General features: G+C 41.3%; 1 protein-coding gene across 3 annotated transcripts in view; it reads left to right on the top strand.

The window, feature by feature from the left end:
* LOC308091179 (homeobox protein PKNOX2-like) overlaps positions 1-26,614 on the top strand; it is a 90,195-nt gene that overhangs the window by 55,970 nt on the left and 7,611 nt on the right. For all 3 annotated transcript variants that reach the window (XM_080436602.1, XM_080436603.1, XM_080436604.1), the window contains 5 exons: positions 765-901; positions 14,392-14,563; positions 18,097-18,285; positions 19,148-19,283; positions 20,399-20,496. In XM_080436602.1, coding sequence (XP_080292728.1) covers positions 765-901; positions 14,392-14,563; positions 18,097-18,285; positions 19,148-19,283; positions 20,399-20,496 — 732 coding nt within the window. The remainder of the gene's footprint in view (positions 1-764; positions 902-14,391; positions 14,564-18,096; positions 18,286-19,147; positions 19,284-20,398; positions 20,497-26,614) is intronic.

Raw genomic sequence — 26,614 nt, 5'->3', positions numbered from 1 at the left:
TGTACCTCAGCCAAAAAAGACATGCGTCTGAAGGGTGACCTAGACCCGTAACCTTGACACAAGGAAATCCACTCTTGAGGTCATTACACACCGGCGATTATGCAAATATACGCAAAATTCGGACTCGTTCCGAATAATTAAAAGACGCTTTTTCGCTTCGCTTTTTCGCTCCATGGAAGCTTGCATTGACTTTGTAAGGTTTTAAAAAAAAACTTTTTATTCACATCAAACAAACAACCAACCAAACAAACAAACGCCAACCAAACAAACAAACAAACAACTAAGCAATAAGAAACTTTCCTAGAAAAAAAGAAAGAAACCCCTACACTTGTTTTGGCCCAGTGAGGTCAGCCAATGACATCACCAATACAATACAAATCAGTAACTGCTCTGCGGCCCACCTACCCCACACAGTAATACAGCATGTGTATCCGACCAATTACAAGTAGGAACAAAGGAACTCACAATTTTACAATGTTCAAGCCTGCCACATAATAAATACGTCTCAAAGGAACGTATGGTTACTGTTCTGTTATGATTACTTATGTATGTACTGAAGTGTGAACTGAAACATAATGCTAACAAACAAACCCGCGATAGTAAGTGATTCACTGTTGCAAATGCAATAGTATCTTATAGCACAATGAATAGGTGTATAAAATCATATGGTGTAACGTACAAGACGGGAGAGTTCTCCCTCACTTTGTCACACTGTGTGGGCTCTGTATGTTCTGTTTAAAGTAACAGGCTTGGTTATTCCCCAGATGACGGGCACCAGTCAACAGAGCACCAAGACCCCACAGGTCCATATCCCAGCAGCCTCAGCAGCAGGAAACACCCCAGTCAGTGTGACCCTGGACCCCCAGGCCCAGCTGGAGTCAGACAAGAGGGCTGTTTACAGGTAGGATCATGCCCCGCCACACGCAGCAGTGTGTGAATCTCATGATCTGTGATTTGTCACGTTACAGTAGAGTGCGTACATCCGTCTCAGACAAGTCTACACATTTGGGCTTACTCCTACTCCTACTCCTGCAACTGCTATGAGAGTTAGTGCTAGACTACAGTATGGTTAGGTTTAGACTATGGTTACGACTGCAAGTGTGCTACGGTTGTAGGAATGATATTTTAGATTTTATTATTTTACTTTAGATCAGTCATTTAGACATTATTAAAAATTAAAGCAAATTGTTTGCTTTATTTGCTTGCTTTAGTCAAATCTAGTGAAGTAAATCTGAATCGTGTTTAAAACAGTTTTTTGTTAAGAAGTAAAAGCTCTATATTCTTGATAGTAATCAATAGATATAGAGTGTTTGTTCAGTAACAGGGGCCTCCCTGTCTCTCCAGCTCTAAACAGAAAATGCATTTTCAGGTCAGGATACCAATTCGATCTAATCAGGAGAGAGAATAATTTAGGATGCAGGATAAACAATTACAGTTATAATACAAAGATGTAAGCATACAAAATTGGTACTGAAACACTATACAATTGAAGCTGACAAATGGGTTCTCTTTTCTGATTGGTTGAAATTGGCAACTTTCTGTTTATTAAAGAGCTGGAGAGACAGTTAGACGCCTGTAATTGAACAAACACTCGACATAATTACTATCAGAATATAGAGCTATTTAACACTTATTTTAACAAAGAATATATACGTATATATCACTTACTGCACCTTTAAGAAGCCGAAACCACTTCATTTTCTGCCTCATTTGCCACAAGCACTCCCGGGCAGAGTAGTACTGTAGCTGCAAATAATTAGTGCTGTTTGTCTTAAACTGCCTGGATGGGATTAACATACAAATCACCTGTTGTGCACTGTTTGAGTATTCTGAATAGAAATCCACCCCACATCCAAATCTAAGATTTGACAGCAAGTGAAGAATAATAAGAATATCATTGAGGATTTTGGAAAAATGTCCCACAAATGTTTACGTTAACATACATTTTTACCATGGGTCATTTACATACACTTTCATATTTAGTTTATTTTCAGTTTATTTTTTCTAATCAGAGAAGGTCTTCTGTTTGATTTGTTACCATTACTATACATTTGTATCAAAACTTCCTCTCCTACAGCATAATTTGGGGCTTAAAAAAGAATCACTTTGAAAGTCACTGGCAACTGAAAACCAAACACCAATTTGGAGAGAAAAAAACACCTCACTCCTCCTTCAGCTTATCGTTAGAATATTGATGCCCGCTTATAATGAGCCAGTATTATCTATTTATGAAGTAAATTATTCAAAATACAGGCATTCTTAATCGCTCCAGCAGTCCCCCGGCATGGGACGCTAGTTTGTCTCACCGAAAGAGACACACAAGCTGCCTTACCAACCCACACTCAGGCCGGCAGTGATGACACTGCACTCTGTGCTCGGCTCTCTGCCCTGGCTCCTCGGGTTCCCCCTGCGGGCATCCGCCACTACTGTCTGAGTAGGTGCGAGCCCCTGTGCTCAGCCCTGAGGCGCGCTGCTGTAAAGTCCTCACCAAGCCTGCGGCTGAATTTCTGAAATCCTCTGAGATACAAGGCTCCCTTTGATGTGAGCAGCCATCTTTGGAGGGGCTGCGGGTGGTGGTGATGGTGGGGGTGGGGGTTCCAAATCAGCCGCCTAGATCCACACAGGCTTTTTGGAACACTCTCCCTCCTCCCTCCCTGACACGCACGCATGCACTCGCACACGCACACACGGCACACACGCACACACACACACACACACACACACACACACACACACACACACGCACGCACGCACGCACGCACACACACACACACACACACATACGCGCGCACAGTACACAACGCAGTACACTACACACACAGGATGGAGAAGAGAAGCGGAGCAGCTCAGACACAAACTGAACTCACCTTGCAGTGGGTACACTGTACAGATGCAGACATCTGCCTTGCACTATAGAGAGGTCTGGTGGATTAAAATAATGCATTTTGTGGATAGAAGCAAGCTTATTGGTTAACAAGAAACCTGGTATTATTCATTTAATATTAGTTACCAAAACATGTTTTCTTTATAATGGCTATTTAACCATTTGAACCCCAGCATCCCTATTCTGGGGGGAATGTTTGCCAAAAATAGCCGATCTACAAGCTCACAACGCATTCCAAGTACAGAGCCAACTCATGTCCAGTTTGGAGTTTGAGCGGTTAAGGAGTATGTGATCACGGCCCCTCAATTTACCACTTGAACCCTAGCATCCCGGGGCATGTCATAACAGGCGTTCGAACATCTGCTGAAAATAGCAGATCTACAAGCGTTTTGACGTGTTTTATGGTAGACACCCTGGGCCACAGGTCAGCTGTCTTTCCTGTTTAAAATATTTCAACCATTTTAGAGCTTGGAGAAAGGAGGCTAACCATGTGTCACGAAACAACCACTAAGACAGAAAGAAAGGAAAATAAATTCCTTGTTTATATATAAATTGTTTATAATATACTGTAGGCTACAGTAGCAATTGAATTTAACTTAACCACTTAAACCTTTATACTTAGTTGACCGTGGTCCCCAGGGCTCTATACTAGATCCTATATTATTTTTGCTTTACAGCAAATCTCTTTGTGATGCCCAGTGAGCTTGTAGATTGGCTATAGGGAAACATACATTCTCATTCCAAACCTCCCTGCCTTGGCACACCATCGGTTCATATCGTTGCTGTCAGTCAGAGACCTTGTATTTCCATATTATAAAAATTCATACAATTATTTTTTTGGGTAAATTAATGCCCTACTTTGTGGTAAAACAGTGTCACACAAAAGTAGTGAAAAAGCAGATCTGCAAGCTCACAACATGTCGCATTTTGACGCTTGTAGATTTTGTTTTTACTACTTTAAGAAGTGGTTAAGTGTGTCTGTGGGTTTTATAAATAATTGAACCAATGAAAAGTATTAACAAGAGCTTGTGAATAAATAAATAATTACTGCATTGGATCAATTGGAACACAGGTTCTTTTTTTCTTTTCTTTTTTACCATTTCCTGAAAAGTAACAATTTTGTACAAGGTTTCCACCTGACAGCAACGATATGGGGGGGGACAAATTTTTCGAAGTAGTTGAGCATGGAGAGAGCTGATACGTACCTCTGTAGCTTCTCCTGCTCATGAATTCTGTTATGGACTTTTGATGTTCTTTTCACTAATTCCTGGAATGGCAACATTGTATGGAGATTCTAGTATGTTGTCTGTCTTCAACTCTCTGCCGACTTATTTATTAATAGTGGAATGCAATAAGGTAAATCCTAATGAGTTGTGGCATTTGAAGAACCTCCATCTTATTAGGTACCTGGTAAAGGTTTTGTTATTCATGTTGATTATTATATCCAATTCACAGCTAGAAGATGGGCTTGTATCTAAATGGAATCATGCAGTAGGCTACCTTTTTTTAGTCAGACACATTTCTCATAGTCTTTGGGTGAACACATCCTTGTAACAGTTCTGACGCGGTTTTGCCTACAGGACAGAGTGTACCAGAACATGCCGTTTTAAAGACCAGGCTTTTTATGAGTGTGTTTGAGTCAAGTGCTCGATGCTTTTACAAGATGTAAAGATGTTATGAAATCAGATGAAGAAGGAGCCTGACCTTGTTAGCGTCAGTCCTCCGGTGAAGTCCTCATTCCAACTGCATAATTTCGTGGAATATGTTAAACTTCTGCATGGCTAACAAACTGTTCCAAGCATTCAAGGACGAAAACAAATCTGAAAAATCTCATTCGCCCAAAATAGCCGGCCTACAGCTTGTAGATCTGCTATTTCTGGCGAAGTGATTTGGTGTCGACGGAAAATAGCGGTCCAAGTACAGTTGCAACTCAGGTCTGTTCTGCTAAGATTAGAGGGTTTGTGGTTAAAGGAGTAGGATTTCTCCAGTTCTTTGACAGTGGCAAGATCCTTGTACAAACAGACCAATGTTGTAATGTAAATCTCCCACTGGGACATATTATCATTCACTCGTCACCACAGTAGGGCTCCTGCTGAAAGCCTCTTCTCACGCTGGTCAGCCTGAGCACTTTGCATTGAGACTGGATTTGAGTGTATATGCATGTATTTGTAAGGAGGTTAACATGCTTGCTGACACTGACTGGCTCTTTAACGCATACAGAAATTGAAACTTGGCTGCTTATCGTTGCTGTCAGGCAGAAACCCCTTATCTCCATCTCCATATTCTAACTTTTAGCTTTTTTCCCCCGTAAATTAACGCCAGACTACAGCGTCACACGAAAGTATCAAAAGTAGCCGATCTGCAAGCGCCGCGTTTCGAGCTTGTAGATCTGCTACTTTAGCAATTTTTTTATTTGAATCCTGAAAAGTAACAGTTTTGGACATATGAGGTTTCCAGCCGACAGAGACGATATACAGTATGCATGTATTTCTAAGGAGGTTAACATTGTTGACACTGACTCCTTAACGCATACAGAAATTGAAACTGAGCATGAGAAACTTGGCTGCTTATATTATGTACCAGTTGTGGAGAGCATTCATAACATGATGATTTGGAGGTGCAGCTCTGTAAGGGAAACAACATCACATGCAGTACACAGTATCCTGCACATTTGACCATATCTAAACATAGGCTCTCACGTTGTGCTGTACTTGTACATCTTATGTGGCCTCTATAATCGGTCAAGGTGTCTGTCTTTGTATTTTTCCGAAGCTAATCTTGCAAACCTCCCGACGATCAGTGCTACATTTCTTGTGCACGCTGCCAGTAGGCCACAGAAGTACCACATGTTTTCTTTAATCGATTGTTTTATTTGACTTACATTTTATCGTCTCTGTCGGGTGGAAACCTCATACTGTGTGTCCAAAACTGTTACTTCATATTCAAATTCAAAAATAGCAAAAGTAGCAGATCGACAAGCTCAAAACGCGTGATAGTTTTGTTTAACACTGTAGTATGAGCAAGTAGGGCATTAATTTATGAAAAAAAACCTGAAAGTTAGAATATGGAGATAAGAGGCTTCTGCCCGACAGCAACGTTATAATAGAAGGCAATAGAGCACCGAAGTCCTGACGTGACTTGTTCATCCCCAGGTTTGCGGAAGTAATTTCTCTATGGAGAATAACATTGGGTCATCTTAGAATCGTCTCATATAAGAATTGTGGTCCAAAAATAAACACTGCGTGTCGGCGTTATTGTCAGGGAGGAGGTTCTGTATCGTTTATGATAGTCAGTCACTTATATTTGATACAGTCTGTTTCTGGCGAAAATGTAACTAATTCGGCGGAAGTAACATTAGCGTTTTCTCACCGTCAGTTGATGCGTCATATCCATAAGAGTCAACACGCCGGGGTCATTTGTTTATTTTTGGAACACAGTTCTTATTTGACGCGATATTAAATACGTCTATGGGATTCAGAACGGGGGTGGAAAACTGCGAACCAGGTAGACAAACAAAGGATGTGTAAATGACGTCAGACTTCGGCGGTCTATAGGGCTTGGATCTGTCTGAAAGTGAAACCGTGCCCGAAATTGGAGTCATACATCATAGAGACATCATAGAGACATCATAGATACATCATAGATGCATCATAGATGCATCATAGTTACATCATATACACATCATAGATACATCATAGTGACATCATAGATAAGTCATAGTTACATCATAGTGACATCATGGATACATCATACTGTAGATACATCATAGATACTTCTTAGTGACATCATAGATACATCATAAATACATCATAGATACGTCATAGTGACATCATAGTGACATCATAGATACGTCGTAGACTATTGATGTCATTGGCTAGCAAGATGAAGTCTGAGATCCACATAAAAACACAATGTTCCCATGTGGATCTCAAGCTCCACATGATATGATCTTTGAATTCATCAGGCTCCCGAATGGCATCGGGGACACTTGCTTGCGTGCCCGTCTACGGTAACGCACCATAAAGTCTACCAGCCATCACAACATGTTGTTGACCATTACTGTATGCCGCACTTCCAACAGCCTGGACAGCTCTGTGTTTGACAGGCATAAAAACAGCCTGGACAGCTCTGTGTTTGACAGGCATAAAAACAGCCTGGACAGCTCTGTGTTTGACAGGCATAAAAACAGCCTGGACAGCTCTGTGTTTGACAGGCATAAAAACAGCCTGCAACTCCTCCTTTTTAAGAGGGCGGCATGTGTTGCTGCTCAGCCGCCGCCGAATGCAGGAAACTGTGTCAAAGCTCAAGTGGTTTATTGGCTTGTTTCTTTCAGATATTTGCTTTTATGAGTTTCCTCACTGCTTGACTTTTGGATGAGAAAGGAAGTCCACGTTTTGTGGCCGACTTTTTGCACAGACCACAGCATACGTTCAATGTTGTCTTCCAAAGCTTGTCAGCCAGTGGAGCCGAGAGGAAAGCTTCCTAGTTCATACCTGCAAAATCTTGTACCATTATTCCAATGGCTCTCCAAGTGGGGTCCGGGTACCCCCAGGGGTCCTTGAAAGGGTTCCAGCGGGTCCCCAGCAAAATGAGTTAATATAGCATCTCAATATTTCTTTACATCTTTTACCCTATTTTATCATTTTGTGTGTGACGTGTTATGAGCTTATAGAACTGCTTTTAAATATATATATTTATGCGGGGGAATAATTGACACAATCTGTAACAAATCTTCTCTTCTGGGCGCTTCTGGCACAAAATCCTCCAATATGGGGGTATTATATACTGTACTGTATTTCAACACAGTGAAAGAAGAGAATAAAGACAAAGACAGCAGGGTCGTGTACTGTAGCTCAGCCTGGCACGTATACAGAGTGTACAGCATGTGCACCAGGACCATTCATCCTGCATTGCAGGTTATGGATAACCTGGGGGGGGCATAGTGAGAGAAATGGAGGCAGAATTTAATAAGATACGCACTGGGGGGTTTGTCTTTGTGTGTGTATATGTTTGTGCACAGCCACGCATTTTGTTTGTTAGGTTGTATGGATTGTATATCGTCACTGTCGTTTGGAAACCTCATGTTATGTTCCAAACCGTTCCTTTTTATTATTATTTTGAATTGAAAATAGCTGATCTAAAAGCTCACAAAGCATCGCGATGCGACACGTTGTGAGCTTGTAGATCGGCTATTTTCACTCTTTTTGTGTGACAGTCTTGTATGATGAAGTAGTAGGGCATTAAAAAAAAACATTTAAACAAACGTAAACATGGAGATACACGGTTTCTGCCCGACAGCAAAGACATCTTTACCTGTATTGTGTGTGTGTCTGTGTCTGTGTTCTATTGTGCGGGGTGCGCGTCAGACATGTAGCCTGGGGGAAGGGGGTGGGGGGGGGGGGGGGGGGGGGTGCTTGTCAGGAGCAAGCACAGCATGACTTCACCACAAACTGAGTCCTAATATACTATAGGAGCGTACAGCAGCCGTGATTAGGACGGCAAACAGTGGGGAGCACGCTGGGAAAGAGACCCACACACGCAGACATGCACACAGACACACACACACACACACACACACACACACACACACACACACACACACACACGCGCACACACACACACACACACACACACACACACACACACACACACACACACACACACACACACACACACACACACACACACACGCACATAAACATGTTCCCATTCAACCCCCTCACACACCCCGTCTCCCTCTGCAGCCTCTGGGTGGTCTGCAAGGTTATTGCAAAACTGGGGTTACGACAAAGTTGGTGGGACCAACACCACTGCTTCCACTGAGGACCAACGTGTTAGTGTGATCACTGGACTGGAGAGATTGTTTCAGATACCGTTGTGTCATCATGTACTGTGTACTATTTTCCTGACATGGAAGACTTTGTATTTAATTATTTATTTATGTATGTATTAAAAAAACAAAATCTAAAACATGTTAGTATTCTTTGTTATCATGCTTTCATGGTGTGATGCCTCTGTCCACAATGAAAAACAAGTGCTCTTTATCTCTTATATCGAGAGGACAGGATCCACACACACAGCCTTCATGTTTAAGTCATCATGTACCCCGCTGGCATTTGATTCGCCATTTTGGACCATTTTGTTGGCGACCCACCGTGGCACAGAGCGACAGGGTGGTGGTGGTGATGGTGGTTGGGGGGGGGGGGGGGGGGCATGTGCTGACTCCCCACTTGCTGGTCGTCCTGTAAATCGCTCTTTTATGGCCCTTGTAATGATCCCCCAGTCGGCAATCTCCACTCCGTCGCACTGCAGATAGAACCTGACGCATTTGGCACCCAACGTCGGGGGGGCTCACAAGTACAGTGGCTGCAAGCAGATAGAGAGGCTGAACAAACATGCACCATGGTACCATCGCTGCGTTCACGTTCATAAAAATGCATGCCACTGCACACTCCATCTACCCTAATCCTGATTTTCCTGTATAAAGGTCACGCAAACCACCCTAGGCTAGTGTTTTCACCTTGCCTCATGCCGGTGAAGGCTGACTGAGCCCAGTGGTATATGTCCTCCTCAATGTGAAACACCAATTGCATTTATCATTAGATGTTAGGCTTGTGCATCCTTTATTCAGCGTCAAGTAAAACGATTAAAATAAAATCTCTTAATATTGTCTCTCATATCATACGATTTTTTAAAACACTTGAATCCCAGCGTCCTTATTCTGGGCAGGTTATAATAGGTGCACATTCGGTGAAAATGTGAGATCTACAGTGAGCTTTTATATATTGATTTATTGATTACATTTGATTGATTGATTGATTGAATACTTTATTAGCAGTTTGCTAAAAAAAAAGGCACAGGAAAGTACAGTTCAATACAAGGTCTGCTAAGAGAATTTTAAACCCAAGAAAGCCTATGGCTTGTATAAATTGGGGTCCTTTGTACGCAACTCATCGAAACATTTAATGACAGACAAATATACAATACTGTGCAAAACATCATATAAACAGTTAGAAATCAAAAAGAAAAAATTGTACAGTAAAGAAAATATGTACAGTAGATTGGCTATTTTAGGTGAAAAAAAAGGAGGGGGCCAAGGATAGACCCCTGGGGGACCCCGGTCAATGAAGGATAAGAGGTAATGTTTCAATTTTTTTTGCCATATTCTTCTAGTTGAACTGCTGTGAGAAAGCCCCTCAGCAATACAGAAAGTGTGTGTTTTCACTCAATCCTTCTCTCTGTGTAGAATAGTGTTCTTACTGTACACATACACACTGGTAAACATCATCTTATCTCAATGCCAAAACATTGCAAACAAATGAAGTTTCTCAATACCAATAGCATTTTAATTATCATCATTGTATAGTTTTCTTTGTATGGGGTTTACACAAAACAATGATAAAGGCCACATCATGTTTGCTATCACATCCTTCAATGAGCGATTCATGTAATAATTTATAACAACTTCACACATTTCAGAGACGCTTATATAAGGTGTTTCCATTCCATGACATAAATACATAAATTACTGATTACGAATTGGGAAAACGCAATTAAATATTAATTTATTCAAGACTGATTCAACAGATTTTTGCCCCGGTTGTCCTCTTCTTTCCTGCACATTTTCCTTTAAATGGAGGTAAATTGAATTCTACCGTGGGGGTGCCTGGTGGCTCAGCTAGTTAGTGCCCAAGATCCTATGCTCCTTGGCAGCGTGAAGACTCAGGTTCAAAACCGACCCCCATTTCTCTCCTCATTCATGGCCTTGGTTTCCTGTCTCTACAAATAACAAAGATAAATCTTTAAAGAAAGAAAGAAAGAATCCCATATACAGTAGAATACTGGGAAATACAAAATGGGACATGCCTAGACTTATGGTTGCCACATACATAAATAAATCAATCAATCAATCAATAAATACATACATAAAAATAATAAATGGGTGACATTGTCTCCCATTTGTCAATAGCAAAAAAACATAACCATAACCTTATTGCACTCAGACAAGAGCAGCAGCTTATTATTAGTACTATTAACATAGTAATTATTACATCTTGGGGGTTGATACATCATACTGTATATTGTACAGTTCAACATTTCTTTTAGAGGATGGTTGTTCAGTTTGGAATTTAATTTAATTCAACATGAACAGAGCAGGAGAGGTTCTGTTTAGAAGGTCGGATATAATTTTATTTACAGAATGTATACATGCAAATTGAGTATGAAATTGCAAACTTGTATTTTGAAAACCTATATTATCTAAATGGAACGGAGCTGTTGAAAATGCTGATTGACCTTTTTTGTGAATGCATTATGTTTTGTGAGAGAGAGATAATGTGCTATGAATATTTCTTGGGTGCATTTACATTCACTGAGCAAATATATCAATGTCATGCTCTATTTAAAAAATATATAATTTTGATACTGTACAAAGACTATACAGTATGCACAATGAAATCCTCAGTGTTAATCTACTGTATCCATTTGTGTATAAATGTAACCAAATGGACACTTATGGGTCAATTTGGTTATGTTTGTACACCCATTGAATTACAGTAACATGGAGGATTGCTTGACTATTGGTGTTTCTTCTGTATGGTAGACTTAGCTGTGAGGGTACTAACCAACCAATAAAGGTGTGCACACTACTAGTCTTACCCCCAATGCCAAGGCATCTGCGTGCGTGTGTGCGCGTGTGCGCGTGACGTGACGTGACGTGACGTGACGTGACGTGACGTGACGTGACGTGACGTGACGTGACGTGACGTGACGTGACGTGACGTGACGTGACGTGACGTGGCGTGGCGTGGCGTGGCGTGAGGTGACGTGGCGTGACGTGAGGTGACGTGGCGTGACGTGGCAATAACAATAAAATAAAACTCTGTATGTGCTAATGGGGTTGTTTTGGCAGTTATACCCCCCCCCCTTTTCACCCTCCTATATGCAAACATATTCTCTCTCTTTCTCTCTCTCTCTCTCTCCCTCCCAACAGCCCTCCCTCTCTCTCTCCCTCCCTCCCTCCACCTCTCTCTCAATCTCATTCTCTCTCTCTCTCTATCTCTCTCTCTCTCTCTCTCTCTCTCTCTCTCTCTCCCTCCCCCTCTCTCCACCTCTCTCCATGTCTCAATCTCATTCTCTCTTTCTCTATCTCTCTCTCTCTCCCCCCCTCTCTCCACCTCTCTCCATGTCTCAATCTCATTCTCTGTCTCCACAGACACATTTAATGATATTGAAGCCCGCCCACTGTGCACGTGACCTTCCTCTTCAGTATTCCTAGCGCGTGTGGCTGAGGGAGCGACATTAAATTGGGATCAGTCAGATTAGAGTATAATATAGACGACTATTAAAGGCTGCAAATGAGAGCCACGGGTTAGTGCCCCCCCAGCATATACCGCCACATTAAGCCTGATTTATATTTTGTCGTACGACGGTGTTGCCAGTTGAAAATAGCCGAGCTTGTAGATCAGGTATTTTCAGACCGCACAGTGGTGGCACTAATGGTACAGAGAAACATACAGAGATGCAGCTTAAGATAAAATAAATAAATAAATAGACAAAACACAACCATATTTATTTAGCATTTTACAAGCATCAATACTTAGATCCACTTTCTCTTCTGAAAGACATTCAAACTAGGCCTGCTCTATTGGTATGTGTTAGTATTAGTATTTCTGAACATTCGGTAGGCTAATTATATCCAAGACTTTTCCAACATATCACATATCCTCACATGACAATATACAGTGTATTACCATAATTCATTTTAATGCGTTGCCACTCTAATTGCTCTTATTTGTTAGATCCCTTTCATTAGACGGATAATCATTAAAAAGCGGCATGGATGTTGAATACTTAAATAGTAGGCCAGTAGTAGGCTAAGCAGCTTCATCTATAGTAGCGTTATTATTTAATATTTACTGTGATTGGTTGGATGTCACAATTTGACAAGAATGCAGAAGGTATGCAGGAGGACGTGACTTCTGCCGTAGTCAATCATTTCTTCATAGAAAGTTCTAAACTTCTGGTATTATTATGTTCTACCAACCACAAAGTAGAACCAGGCAGTCACTGTGTTCGCAGGCTTGGACTTCTTTGAAGACCCTCCACAGCCTTGACTCTAAAAATGTGGAACCCATAATATATGGCTTGATGTGAAGGAATTCAGCAGAAGCTGTCAATGTGTGGCATTATAAACCGCTACTGAATGACGTTCCCCCATTACTGTGTCATATTACACCCACTTAAAGATGTTGTTTTGATGTGTCACTGCTGAACATTGTCTATTAGATATTCACCATCCCCTTATAACTGTCATGTTGTTTAAAACCAGAGCAATGGAAGAAATTAAGTAAAAGTCCTGTATTCCAACACTTGAGTAAAAGTACAAAAGTATTGGCAACAAAATATACTGACAGTACCAAAGGAAAAGTAGGCTACTCAAGTTTTTCCAAACTTGTCATACTTTTTCGATCTCTCATTTTTACAAGCTCACGATGCTGTTGTGAGTTTGTAGATTGGCTATTTTCGAAAAGCAGTATATAGTAGGGCTTAATTGGTTAATGTATGTTTTCTAATAATAATCTAAATCAACAAAGTTACTTGTAATTAAAGTTCTTGTGAAGACAGCTAATTTATGCAATAAAATAAATCTAGTTTTTTTTATGTTAATTGAGGCTGTTATTGTGGCATTCTTTTTAAAGGAATTTATTCCTACATTTATTTATAGTATTTATTTTCAGTATAGTTAATGATTGGCTGTAAGAAAAAAAAAAAGTTTAAGTAAAGCTATATGGCATTTATTCTCTATAAGTATTTGTTATAAACTGAGCTAGGCCATACAACAATGATAACAATCACATCACATCAATCAGTTATCAGAATAAATAGGAATAAATGCTATCTGAACAGCTTTAATTCCCAGTGGCTCTGATTTCTAGTGTTCAATCAACAACATGTATTTTACTTGTTTACTTTTGTTCCCATCCCAACATTCTGAAGCTCATAAAACCCTAACATTCCCTTCTGGCGAGCCAAATAACGACTTCATTGTGCGACATTTGGCATGCCAAAAATGACTGATTTACACACAACGAGCGTTGGGAGCTTGTAGATCGTTGTTCACCCCAGAATAGAATAGAATGCTGCGGTTCATATGGTTAACCCATTAAAAAGAAAACTCTTAGGATTTAGAATAATGGCTTAGAACAGTGGTTCTCAAAAATTATAATATATTTTTTAACATTTTAGAAAAATCTTGAAAGTGTTTGAATTTATTTTATTAATTTAGATTTTTTTTAAAAACTTTTCTGGGGTCCCTGGCACCAAATATTTTCAGATGAGGGTCCGCGGCCAAATATACAGTATATCATTTTGGGGGTCCATGGCAAGAAAAAGTTTGAGAACTACTGATTTAGAAGGCCTTTATAGAATCGGCCTTGGGTCTTTTAAGCAATATCGGCGTATGATGATGACTTGTAATCCACTCCTTGCCCCTGTGTTTTCTGCAGACATCCACTGTTCCCTCTGCTGGCTTTGCTTTTTGAGAAATGTGAGCAGGCCACCCAGGGCTCTGAATGCATCACCTCGGCGAGCTTCGACGTGGACATAGAGAACTTTGTGCACCAACAGGAGCAGGACCACAAGCCCTTCTTCAGTGAGGACCCAGAGCTAGACAATCTGGTGAGTCTCCCCGGGGCCGAACCAATTCTGTTGCAGCTGTGCTGCTCAAAAGGAGAAATTAAAAGCTGCAATCCCTAACTTTTATGTCCTACCCGGGAATTTGTACCCGCGGGTCTGCCGCACGGGAGACCACATTTTTATCACTCTCCAAGACAGAATTCCTGCTTGGCCAGGCGTGATATTTCCCTTATGAGCTTCAGGCAGCACTACTTGTCAACCAAGTAGGTGTCCTCCTACCTGACACCAGGGTTGTCTCAGAGTCTCAATAGAAGAGTAGTGACACCGCCTCCTCCAACCACCGCAACATTTTATTCATTAACTCTACTTCATTGACCGGAGTCAGTGCACAGGTCTATACTTGGCTCCTTTCCTTTTTTTTCTGTACACCAAATCTCTTCAGCAAAAAAAGCAGATCTACAGTGCAAGCTCATAACACGTTGCATCTGTGACGCATTGTGGACTTATTGATATGTTATTTTCACTGAATGATCGACATGGGGAAGCTAGGGTTCATGTGGTTAAAATAAGTTCCTTATTGCAGCTTTAATACTAAAGCACCAGCAAATTGCTGTCACAAAAGTGTCTCTTTTCCTTCTTGTGCCCAGCAGTCGCCTGCATTGCAGTGATTTTGGTGAACCTCCCTAACTTGATTGAATGGGGAGACGATAAAACATTACAAGCTAATCATAAAATATAGAGCCCCTATCTGTTTACAGGGTGTCTCATTGTTATTACTGCCAAACAATACCTCCTTTTTCATTTAATCCCCCACACAGCCTCCCCCACACTGCCCCCTTTACACAGCAGCTAGCTGTAATTAAATATGAGGAGAAGCGGTAGGTGGGCGCTGATCATGTTCTACTGTGAAGGGAGAGGGAGACGTTGGAGAGAAAAGACAAAGACGAGGGGGTAAAGCTGACAAGTGTTGAACAGTCAATTAGCTGGGCATCTGCGTGGTTTATGAGCAGCGAGCGCAAGGCGGCCCTCCCAGCGGACACTAAGTCATCCACAGGACAGGAACGCCATGGCAGGGCCCTGACTGACTGAGATGGGCACCAGAGTTACTGGTCCCCTGATTAAACGAGTCTGGTTTAATTAGCTGATTTATCTCCTCCTTGGCCCAGCACTTTTCAGCCCATTCAGTTGACCTTGAGTGCCGACTTTGAGGGAGAGCTCTCTAAAGTAAGCCATGCAGAGAGGAGGGGGAGGGGGGAGCATATTGATGGTATGATATAGATCATAACTGTAAAGACAAAAAAGAAGAGGGTAATATGGACTTTTCCATACATTTTGCAGACAAAAACATTCCATCATAACCATCTGTCTCGGTTTCTAATGACATAGATAGCAACAGTACAATCTTAGTTAACACACCGTATAGATCAAGCCTGTCTGTATTTTCTAACCCTACACAATAAAACCCTCAGTGTGAAAGGTTGCATAAAGGTTCACTATTTCCCTGTCATGTATACAAGGCAGCAATTATGTATTTTGCAACATTGTAACAACGGCTACCTTCCAAGAATAGATTTACGGTAAAAAATACCTTACCCACGTGCACCCATGGATAATGGCTGCCATCAGCTTACAGAGAGGTAAACAAAATTTAGAGGCAATCAAAATGATTAAAATTCACAATTCTAATATTTATGGGAGGAGAAAAACAATACTTTTTATTCCACACTTTTTTTAAAGTTCTGTGGATGTATTATTTCCATTGTATTATTGGTATTCATAAAAATGTTATCTATATATGCTTTAAGTTAATTCTGAGAGTGTAGGAAAAAAATGACCCTTGTGGGATTTGAATTAACACTGGAGAAGTTTCTGTGTATTAGCTCTGAATACCATGTTCCTTTAACAATAGACGTGGGCTGTTGCAATTATCACAATGCCACATAAGTGGTAGAAATGTTCCTGCCATAAACATTTTTCTATTTTATTTTACCATGTTATTTTTTTTATTTCTTAATATCTAATAACACATCCCATTCTGAATTAACTCATCAAGCTTGTTGGAAGTCTGGGTGGCGCAGTGGTAAATTCCCTGCCCACCACCAAGGAGGTTGTGGGTTCAAATCCACCCTGGTGCATCCGGCTCTGTCGGGTGTCTATGCGAACACACACGTGTTCGGGGGGACGGGGTAGGGAAGCCGCGGGCGGGGAGAGTGAATTTGGTCATTGCACATACCCCTACGGGCTGGGGTGGCACCTGTCAGCAGGAAGTGTTGGGTGGGATGAGTAGGACGAAGACCTTCCGGTGGGGGCTCCTCACTGGCAGGTGAGTCAGTAGGATACTAGCCTCAATCTCCAGGCTTTTATTGTTTAGTTTTGCTAAAAAATAAAAGCCTGGACCAACGCGTCGGTGTACCCGGTATGAGGAAGTGTTCATTTCCCCAACCAACCAGAGTGCAGTGGGCGTCGCTCGTAATGTTGTGTTAACGGAGCGGGGTTTAACGGACAGATCGGTGAACCAATGGGATCAGGCGCAATCTCTCTGCGCCTCTATACACCCGCCCCTCTATAAACGAAATCAGGAGCGTTGGTGCAGCCTAGTAGGATACATACAACAGCAGTGACAACACAGACATGTGGGTGGGGAGGAATTAATTGGCATAATGACTAAATAATGGAGAAGGGGGGGGGGGATAATTGGCAAAAAAAATAAGCTTGTTAGAAGTGATAATTGAATAAGCTAGCTAATAAATATAAACTGTGTACTGCCCAATATTATAAAGTGTCAAGTGACAGGTAAAGGTAGCAGACAAAAATAACAGGGATGTCATGCAACAAATGGTGTGAGCTGGATTAAAATCCAAAATGAGTTTACAACGCAGTATTTGTCTGAACAGTGAACACACAATCCAATATTAGATTAATAACATTTTCCAGTGGTTTGGAAAATTGCACGTGGTTAGGATAAGCTTAAGTTGTTGCACATATCTTAGAATGTAGAAGATTATACAAAAAAAAAATCCCCCCTAAAACAGAATTCATACATAATAGTAATACACTTGTGATATCGGACAGCTCAGCCTAGACTTTTCATAAACCTGGAGCTGTGCCATGGGTGAATAATGGATGACATGCTTTTTGGAAATATTTACAGTACAGTATCCAGGATGATATTCCAGGGATATGAGCACATCATTTTTGTTTTGCAGCTGTTACTATGAAAAAGGGCCCTTTGGGGTATGAAAGCTCAACAAAGCTCAGTGAACAGTGTAATCAGCAAAGTCCATAGTGCTAGTCTGCAGAACAGGTTTCCAATTCGTGGACATCGTAGAAGCAGAATAAGGTCCAATTTTTTTTGTCTCTTGACATTACTTGCGGTTTGGTTGTTTCCAACTTCAGCAAAAGTTGTCCGTGTGAAAGTCTGCTAAATGAATCCGGCTGCCAAAATTGATGCGGAAAGTCTAGCATAATTTAGTCATACTATACTCAAGGTTCAAGGAGTCAAGGTTTTTTTTTATTGTCACATCTTGTGTATATACTGTGAGAGTAAAATTATTTCCGTCTTCTTTTCCCGTCAGATGGTGAAGGCCATTCAGGTGCTGAGGATCCACCTGTTGGAGCTTGAGAAGGTCAATGAGCTCTGTAAGGACTTTTGTAACCGCTACATCACCTGCCTCAAGACTAAGATGCACAGCGACAACTTGCTCCGAAATGACCTTGGAGTAGGACCATATTCTCCCTCACAAACCTCTCTTGGCCTACAACAGGTCAGCTATGGATCCTGTATATGTTCAGAGTTTTAGCCACGAGAGAGAGAGAGAGAATGAGGAATGCATACATACTGTACATTCATATTTAATTGACCAGGGTCCCCCCCAGGGGTCTATTTACTTGGTCCCCTCCTTTCTTCCCTCTACACCAATCTCTTAGCCGAATATAGCTGATCTACCCGATCTACAAGCTCACGTTGGTGCGTTGTGACACATTGTGAGTGCGAATGTTTATCTATTCTGACATGCCCAGAATAGGGATGCTAGGGTTCATGTGAGTAACCAACCTCCCCTCACCCACAGAGCTTAGCTACCAGATTTCTATAAAACCAACAGGCAAAGCTGACACCAAGGTTATTATAGTTTTGAATTGTTCATTAGGTTTTATATTCCATTTTGACTTTGTGTTTTCTCAATTTCAGTTACTTTTTTGCTAGTTTATTTCTTTTTTGATAATTTTTAGGTTTAGTTTAGTTTTTATTAGTTTTAGCGTTGTGAGCTTGTAGATCGGCTATTTTCACTATTTGTGACAATTTTTGACAACAGGTAAATAAATGGCTTATGTATGAAATATTGACACATTTTCTCGATTATTTTAGTTAGTTTAGCTAGTTTTGTAAACAGACAATGCAGTTTCAATTATTTTGTGTATCTTTTTTATTTCATTTAACTAAAATGTTTTGTCAATTCTAGCTTTCGTTATTTCACTAGCTTTAGAGAACTATAATAACCCTGGCCGACACGGCACTGGATAAATTGGGACTGTAGGGAGTTAATTTCATTCAAATGAGGGAGACGAGAGTACTTCACCACAGAGCTCTTTAGGTTTTCTCACTAGTTCTTCTTTATGATCCCTCAGGAACTAATTCAGACCTCCTCTCCATCCATGACCTCTGTCTCCAGCTCTGTTAACCCCTCAGGGATTGTGGTGCCCGCTGGGGGTCTGCAACAGGGCAATGTGACCATGGCAACAATTAACTCCCAGGTGGTATCAGGTGAGTAGACATGTGCACACTGACACACATTCAACTATTGTGCTCATTAGTACCATTAACCCACAGAGACCCCTGTTAGTTTGAAATCACATCCGTGGATGTGTTCACTATACTGCGTTGTCAGGATGGGTTGTGATGAAGACACCCCAAATAATTGTTTGTTTGTAATACAGTATGTGAAAGCATTCTCAAATGATTGCTCAGTGTACAGCTGTTATTAATCAGTTACAACTGCCTAAAATGCAAGCAGATGACACCCCCATAAACATGCACTTCATTAGAAAACTAGATTCTACAGTCTTGTTTAACCATTTAAGCCCTATATTTTATACAGTGAACTTGTGACAGTGAACTCGCTAAAATGTATCAAATTGCTTGTAGATTTCTGAAAATGTATGCAATTTTCAGAACTTTTAGCTGTCGGGTTGAAAGTGGTTAATATAAGCAAGTTTCAGAGCTATTTTTGTAGATTTTCAGATACTTTACTCAATGCCATAATAGCCAGTGACAACTTGCCCAATTATTTTGAGTATTCATCTTTCCATCAAGCCCTCAACTTAAAGTATTAACAAAGACTTTACCCAAAAAGTCAAACAGGCATTCAGCATAATGTCATTGATTTTATTGAGCCTGGTTGTTACAATTGGGCTTACAGATCTGTGTACATAATGACGGAAAAAGCCAATCATTTTGCCATTCAATAATTTAACTTGCTTTAATTCTAATGGGACATAACGGAGCCATGTTCAATATCCTCATGCAGAGCGGCAGGGTGAATGATGTCGAGCCTCTACAATGAAATGTTGTCTTCTGGAAACACCTTTCAACACAAAGTCAATCAATCTCGCTGCCTTTGATCACTAAACGTTCAAGGCTCTAACAGAATGTAATGAAGGGTGTCCTGATCGATACCAACCAAACATTGTCTCTTCTTCAGGGTTAAGAGAAGAAACACATTCAATTATCTTTTCCTCTCTTGTTTACATGGTTCATGTTGTCTGGCGCAGAGTTAATAAGGCAATCAAGTAAATGCGGGATCAGACTGCTTCTGGCAGACAGCTCACTGGTAGAGGGGAAAGCCACTTGATACTCATAACCGCAAATTATCCCCTCAGGTGGGACCTTGTACCAGCCAGTTGCCATGGTTACATCACAAGGGCAGGTGTTAACTCAGGCTTTGGCCCCGGGAACCATCCACATCCACAACTCACAGGTGAGCTGCTGAGCGTCTGTCTGTGTTTTGTCCAAAATAATTCTCTCCCACCCCGCTGCCACGATTTGTTCTTTTAAAAGGGTCACTTTATGTGATCATGGAGGAGGTCCCCGCAGGCGTCCTCCTTCCACTGTCTCCGAACAAACCCGCCTGCTGACACACAAAACGGAATTTGTTCCCATGATATTAAGGACAATTTGTGAAGATTATAACTGTGAAGTTTGACTGCGACTGCGGCTCTGTGCATAATCTCTTATGAGGATTAACACCAACACTTGCACGGTGCCAGTTATCATCAGGGGGCGACACATCAGAATCGGAATCAACTTTATTGTCACATCACAGGTTTACAGTGTAAAGTGGATGAATTTTTTTTTGTGCAAGCTCCATCGTTTCTGTTGTTTTCAGAAAGAGAAAAGAAAAGAACAGGGAGGGGGAGGGGCAGGGAGAGCAAGGAGAATAATCAAAGATATTTACATACAGTACACAGCATAAGCCAGCAGGTGCTGTATGTAGACATGTGGTAGGACATGTAATGTGAACAATCACAGACATAACAGGAACCGTGTCAAATGCACATAAGATAAAGATGTACAACATGCACTGATGCTGCATATGAAACTTTTCAACATGCACTGATGTCAGACACAACAGAAACCACTTATTATTAGATGTGTCATATGGGGTCCGTGGTCCGCCAACCCATATATACAGTATATATTATATATGGTACAGTATATGTATCGTAATATATGAATGAATGTTCACTCATTGCACAATGGTGTTCCAATATTGAAAAATAATGGAAGAGACGAAGGGTTAGAACTCCATGACGCGAGGCAGAGTTTCCTCCGCCAAGTTCATTATTTTCCTATTTCTGGAAGCCTTGTCGTGCAATATCTCTGTTTATATTTACCATTTTCATATTTGAGAAAGAACTGAAAACAAAAGCTGTGTTGTTGGTAACCATAGTAGCAAAGAGCTGTTATTGTTATGTTATGTGTAATACTGTTGTTACAGTTTATCTTAAGCTGTGATTTAGAACATTACATTTTAACTGACCGGGACTACGTTGATATTGTGATTCTAAAATACACAACCAATACAAGCAAGTATTTTCTGTGGTCATGGGTTAAGTCAATCAAATTGACTGAACAACAATATCGCACTTTTAACCACATGAACCCCAAACATTCGGCAAACATAGGCGAACATTCACGGTAAATATCAGATCTACAAAGTAGATAATAGATTGTAGATCTGCTATTTTCGGTGAAAGGATTTGGTCCCTGGTCAACGAAGTATAGAGGATTTAAATGTACACCTGACAGTCAATCAGAAGCGAGTATTTTCCATGGTTATGGGTTAAGTCAAATTGATTGACAACAATAGCATACATTTTAAATTTTACGATTTACACTTCTAAACAATGTGAATTCAACACCCCAGGCGGAGAATAGCGCTCAGAAAGTTATGTGTTGTCCTTGCCTGTGGGTGAGAGAACATATTGCATTGTAGATGCATGAGCATAGCATCATCTCATTTCACGCGAATTGATGGATTGCTGATGTATCCTAACTGGATTTCAACAAAGAATTCAACAGCACACATAACTGCCATTCAATGAAAGGGGTTTGCTGTGACATGAAATTGAGGTTTGCATGCAGTTTTAGTTTGATACATAATATGACAACTTGATATACTGTGTAGATGTAAACAGTGCCATCCTTATGTAGAAGCTCTAGGCTGTTATATACTGTAGTTGTTTTAGCACAATACTTTCTTTTCAAAATATTTTTTCCATATGTCTCCTTCATCATACTTCATTTAAGTACACATACTGTAGACCTGTCCCAATAAATGTGCTACTCTGAAATAGGAAGGAAATGAACAGAAATTGTTCTAGGTCTTTATCCTCTTTATCTGATTTGGCATAAAATAATATTCCCTCGAAATTGATCTCATACAGTACTCTCACCTCATGATCTGTGTATTTTCACTTTCAAAACAACGGAGCTCAAATAGCTAACAGAAAAGTCACTGTCAAAACACTTCTAGAGCTCCCTGTACACGCTAAAGCAAAAGAAAAAACGGAGAAATTGCAATCCTTGGCTATCCATATTATTGCTTTGTTTTCAATAAAATAATATTCTGTATCTTGGCAACCATAACAATAACCACTTGCTGATGAAAAGGATAGATGGTTTTTGCCTATAAACACCCTAAAGATTGTAATACTTGTCTATCCATATTATTGCTTTGGTTTCAATAAAAGACTATACTGTATCTTGGCAGCCATAACAGTAATACCCCGTGACTGATGAATAGGATATAAGGCTGTACTTATAAACACCAATGAAAGAGATGTGGATATGAACAGATCACTGTGGAGCTGTAACCTCTGTAACTTTCAGCTTCGGCTTCGAGTCCTATCTCCAACTATTATCTTACAATAAATGCACTAAACTCTGCATGTCCGTCCGTCTGTAGTTCACATATCTCGAGAACCGTCCGACCAACCAACTTCAAACTCGGCGCTCACGTCGCCGACGTTATATATGCCCAGCGTCGAGTCGGTTGGATAGGCGGTTGTCCAGAACCGCCCATCTGATCAATACGCCCATATATGGTCATGCGCATATATGGACATCTACTGATGACATCAGGGATCTCCATATATGGGCATAAAAGGGACACAGACAGACAGAGTGTTACAACGGGTATAACGGGTATTGCATAACCGGGAGGGGCATGCATTCCCTAATTGCATCATTCCAGAGTAGGCTGGTGCCCAACGGGCAGATGCTTGTCGGCATGCCCCTTTTGTTATGCAATACACATTGTACCCGTGATCAGAGTACATAGTGCAGTACCCTTTATCATAGCACTTGGATGATGATCTACGATGTCAGGAGACAGACAGATACAGAGATTTGTGGATATTTCTAGACAACCACTTATCCGACCGACTTCACACTCAACACTTCCTCCATCTTCATCCATTTATCGAGAGTCTGAGGGTCCTGGACCGGTGCCTCTTCCCAGCTGGACGTGCCTGGAAAACCTCCCTCGGGAGGCAACCAGGAGGGTACTACAGTAGATGCCTGATGCACTTCAACTGGCTCCTTTCTATGCAAAGGAACAGCGACTCTACACAGTCTCTCACGGATGACTGGGCTTCTCACCCTATCTAGCCACCCTCCTGAGAATTATGTCACTTGTATCCTCCATCTTGTTCTTTCGGTCATGACCTACATTTCATGACCGTAGGTGAAAGAAGGACGATTGACGGTAAATATTTTAAAAGCTTTGCCTTCTGGCTCACCTTTTTTTTTGGTTCAGTACATCAAACGCAATACCACTCCTGCTTCTCTGGGTGGGTTCACGCACCGTCCTCCCCTCCCTCGTGAACAAGACCCACTTGAACTCTTTCACTTATAGGGTTAGGACCATAGAGTTAAAAAATAATAGAGAGGGCATACTCCTAAATCACCCTTTCTTCCGGGTTGGAAAATGTGACAGGCAGGGCCTATTTGGGGCTTCTGTGACACGTTTTGCGTCACCTCCATGCGCAAACCCAGTGCGCAAGCTTGTGCGTCGAGCCCATTGGTTGAAACCGTTTTCGCTCGTTCGTGACAGTGGCCCCAGGCCGTTTTAAGCTGCAGTACCTATGAATGGCCAGCATGTCCAATGCGCTTCAATGCAACCTCTGGGTGGGGGCATGGTTAGGACTCATTCCCTAACTGGAGTGGACAATCCACCTCCAGAAGCTCCCAGTTGGAACGTTGTACTAATACATTTAGCACTGGGAGATTCTGGAGAAAAAAAAAGGTGTATTTTTAGCATGCACCTGTTGAATGACTTTTTTTCATGTGCATGCATCGCCTTGGATTATACGCTACTTAGAAGGACAGCTCCAAGCAATGTGTTTGTGTCAACAGTGAAACACCACACTCATTCCAGAAAGAGACTTTGCTGTTGTTTGTCTGGACTCTCACCTGTGAACCTGTCGGTGGTTTCAACCCCCACGGGGCGGCAACACTCAGGGTCATTGAGTCTCTCAAGCCTCTCCACCACGGCAAGGTCACAGCAACAGGAGAGGACGTGGCTCTTAAAAAGAACCTTTCATTCTTTCATTCTTTCTTTCGTTCCGGTAGTTCTTTCGTTCTTTCTTTTGGACATTATTGTTGTACTGGACTGGACCCAGCCAATATTGTCGACATAGTCGTACTTTACTTCTTTTCGTTCTTTCTTTCGTACTTTCTTTCTTTCTGTCTTCGGGCCTTGTTTGCCTGGACCAGACCAAATCGCAAAGACCTTTTACCTACCATAGAACACCATGGTGGACCTACTTTCTTTCGTACTATCTTTCATTCTGGATGTATCCACTGCTCAGGTGATTAGCCTATGCAAGTTTTACCAGAGCCCTGTTAGTCAGCATTACCTGCTTCTACCTCTCACGACGAGGACGTAGGGTTGGATTTTGAGAGGCAAAAATGTTTTCAGTTTTCAGTGCTGTTTTATTTTTCAATGCTTTTTTTGCCTATTTATTGCCCATTTACTTACAATGTACTTTTTTCAGACCCTCAGAGACAGGACAAGATGGAGAATGGACAGACTTTAAGATGACAAAATAATGTACTGAATCATTTACTACTGCCCTCCCTTTTCTATTGCGTCTTCCCAGACGCATTGCAAGGTGAAGGGTGGACTTCTTCTGGGTGTTGTTGTCAGACAGGATGAGTCCATCTTCCAGTTGCTTGCCAGCCAAGATCAGCATCTGCTGGTCAGGGGGGGTGCCCTCCTTGTCCTGGATTTTGGCTTTGACATTCTCTATGTTATCGCTTGGCTCAAGCTCCAGGTTGATGGTCTTCGTCTTGCCAGTGAGGGTCTTGACGAAGTTCTGCATTCTTCGCCTCAGACGCAGCACAAGGTGGAGGGTGGATTCTTTCTGGATGTTGTTGTCAGAAAGGGATTGTCCTGGATTGTGGCCGTGACATTCTCATTGGTACCACTTGGCTCAACCTAACCTACAGGGTGATGGTCATGCCAGTGAGGGTCCTTCTTTACAAGTCAGATGGTTTAGTTTCAGGCTTAGATCACTTCTTCGCAGCGGCATCCTTCTGCAGTTTATTTACCTCAGTCCTAAATAACTCATCATCCTCTTATCCTTCTTCACTTCGGTCGAAGGTTAGGGTGTTGCTGGTAAGGGACTTCTAAAAAAATCTACATGTTTGGGCAATTGGAGTCGCAAGTGTGAACAGCTGTAAAAAATGTATCTCAATCCTCTCCGCAGACTATCTGTCAAGCTTCACTACATGTTCTGTATCTATTTTTCCCTTAAGATTCCTTTTAATGATGTCCCCACAGAAATGGTGATGTCACAGTTTGTTCTGACCTCGCAATGTGATTGGCTGAGAGGCCATGTCTCCAAATATAGCAATTTAGAATTCAGAGTTCATTCAGAGTAATGTAGATTCATTATTTACCATACCTGTATCCTTTGCTTTCTTTGCATTCTAATCATTATCACTAGTGCAGTAGACATCATACGCGGGCAACAGTCACTTCTCTCTCTCTCTGTCTCTCTCTCTCTCTGTCTCTCTGTCTGTCTGTCGCTCTCTCTCTCTCTCTCTCTCTCTCTCTCTCTCTCTCTCTCTCTCTCTCTGTCTCTCTGTGTGTCTCTCTCTCTAGCTCTCTCTCTCTCTCTCTCTCTCTCTCTCTCTCTCTCTCTCTCTCTCTCTCTCTCTCTCTCTCTCTCTCTCTCTCTCTCTAGATAGATAGATAGATAGATAGATAGATAGATAGATAGATAGATAGATAGATAGATAGATAGATAGATAGATAGATAGATAGATAGATAGATAGATAGATAGATAGATAGATAGATAGATAGATACTAGATAGATACTAGATAGATAGATAGATAGATAGATAGATAGATAGATAGATAGATAGATAGATAGATAGATAGATAGATAAAGATAATGAATGGACCCCTTGCAGGTCTATTTGTTTACATTTGTACACTCTCTGAGTTAAATGAGCACTCAGAACTTAACAGTGTATAGTAGGTGCCCACTGAATAAAGGAACAAATGACACCTTGTCCTTTAAGA

The sequence above is a fragment of the Gymnoscopelus braueri genome, assembly GCF_963280865.1.
Source record: "Gymnoscopelus braueri genome assembly, chromosome: 8".
Lineage (NCBI taxonomy): Eukaryota > Metazoa > Chordata > Actinopteri > Myctophiformes > Myctophidae > Gymnoscopelus > Gymnoscopelus braueri.
Note: the sequence above shows the minus strand (reverse complement) of the source record. Positions and strands in the feature narration are given on the sequence as shown.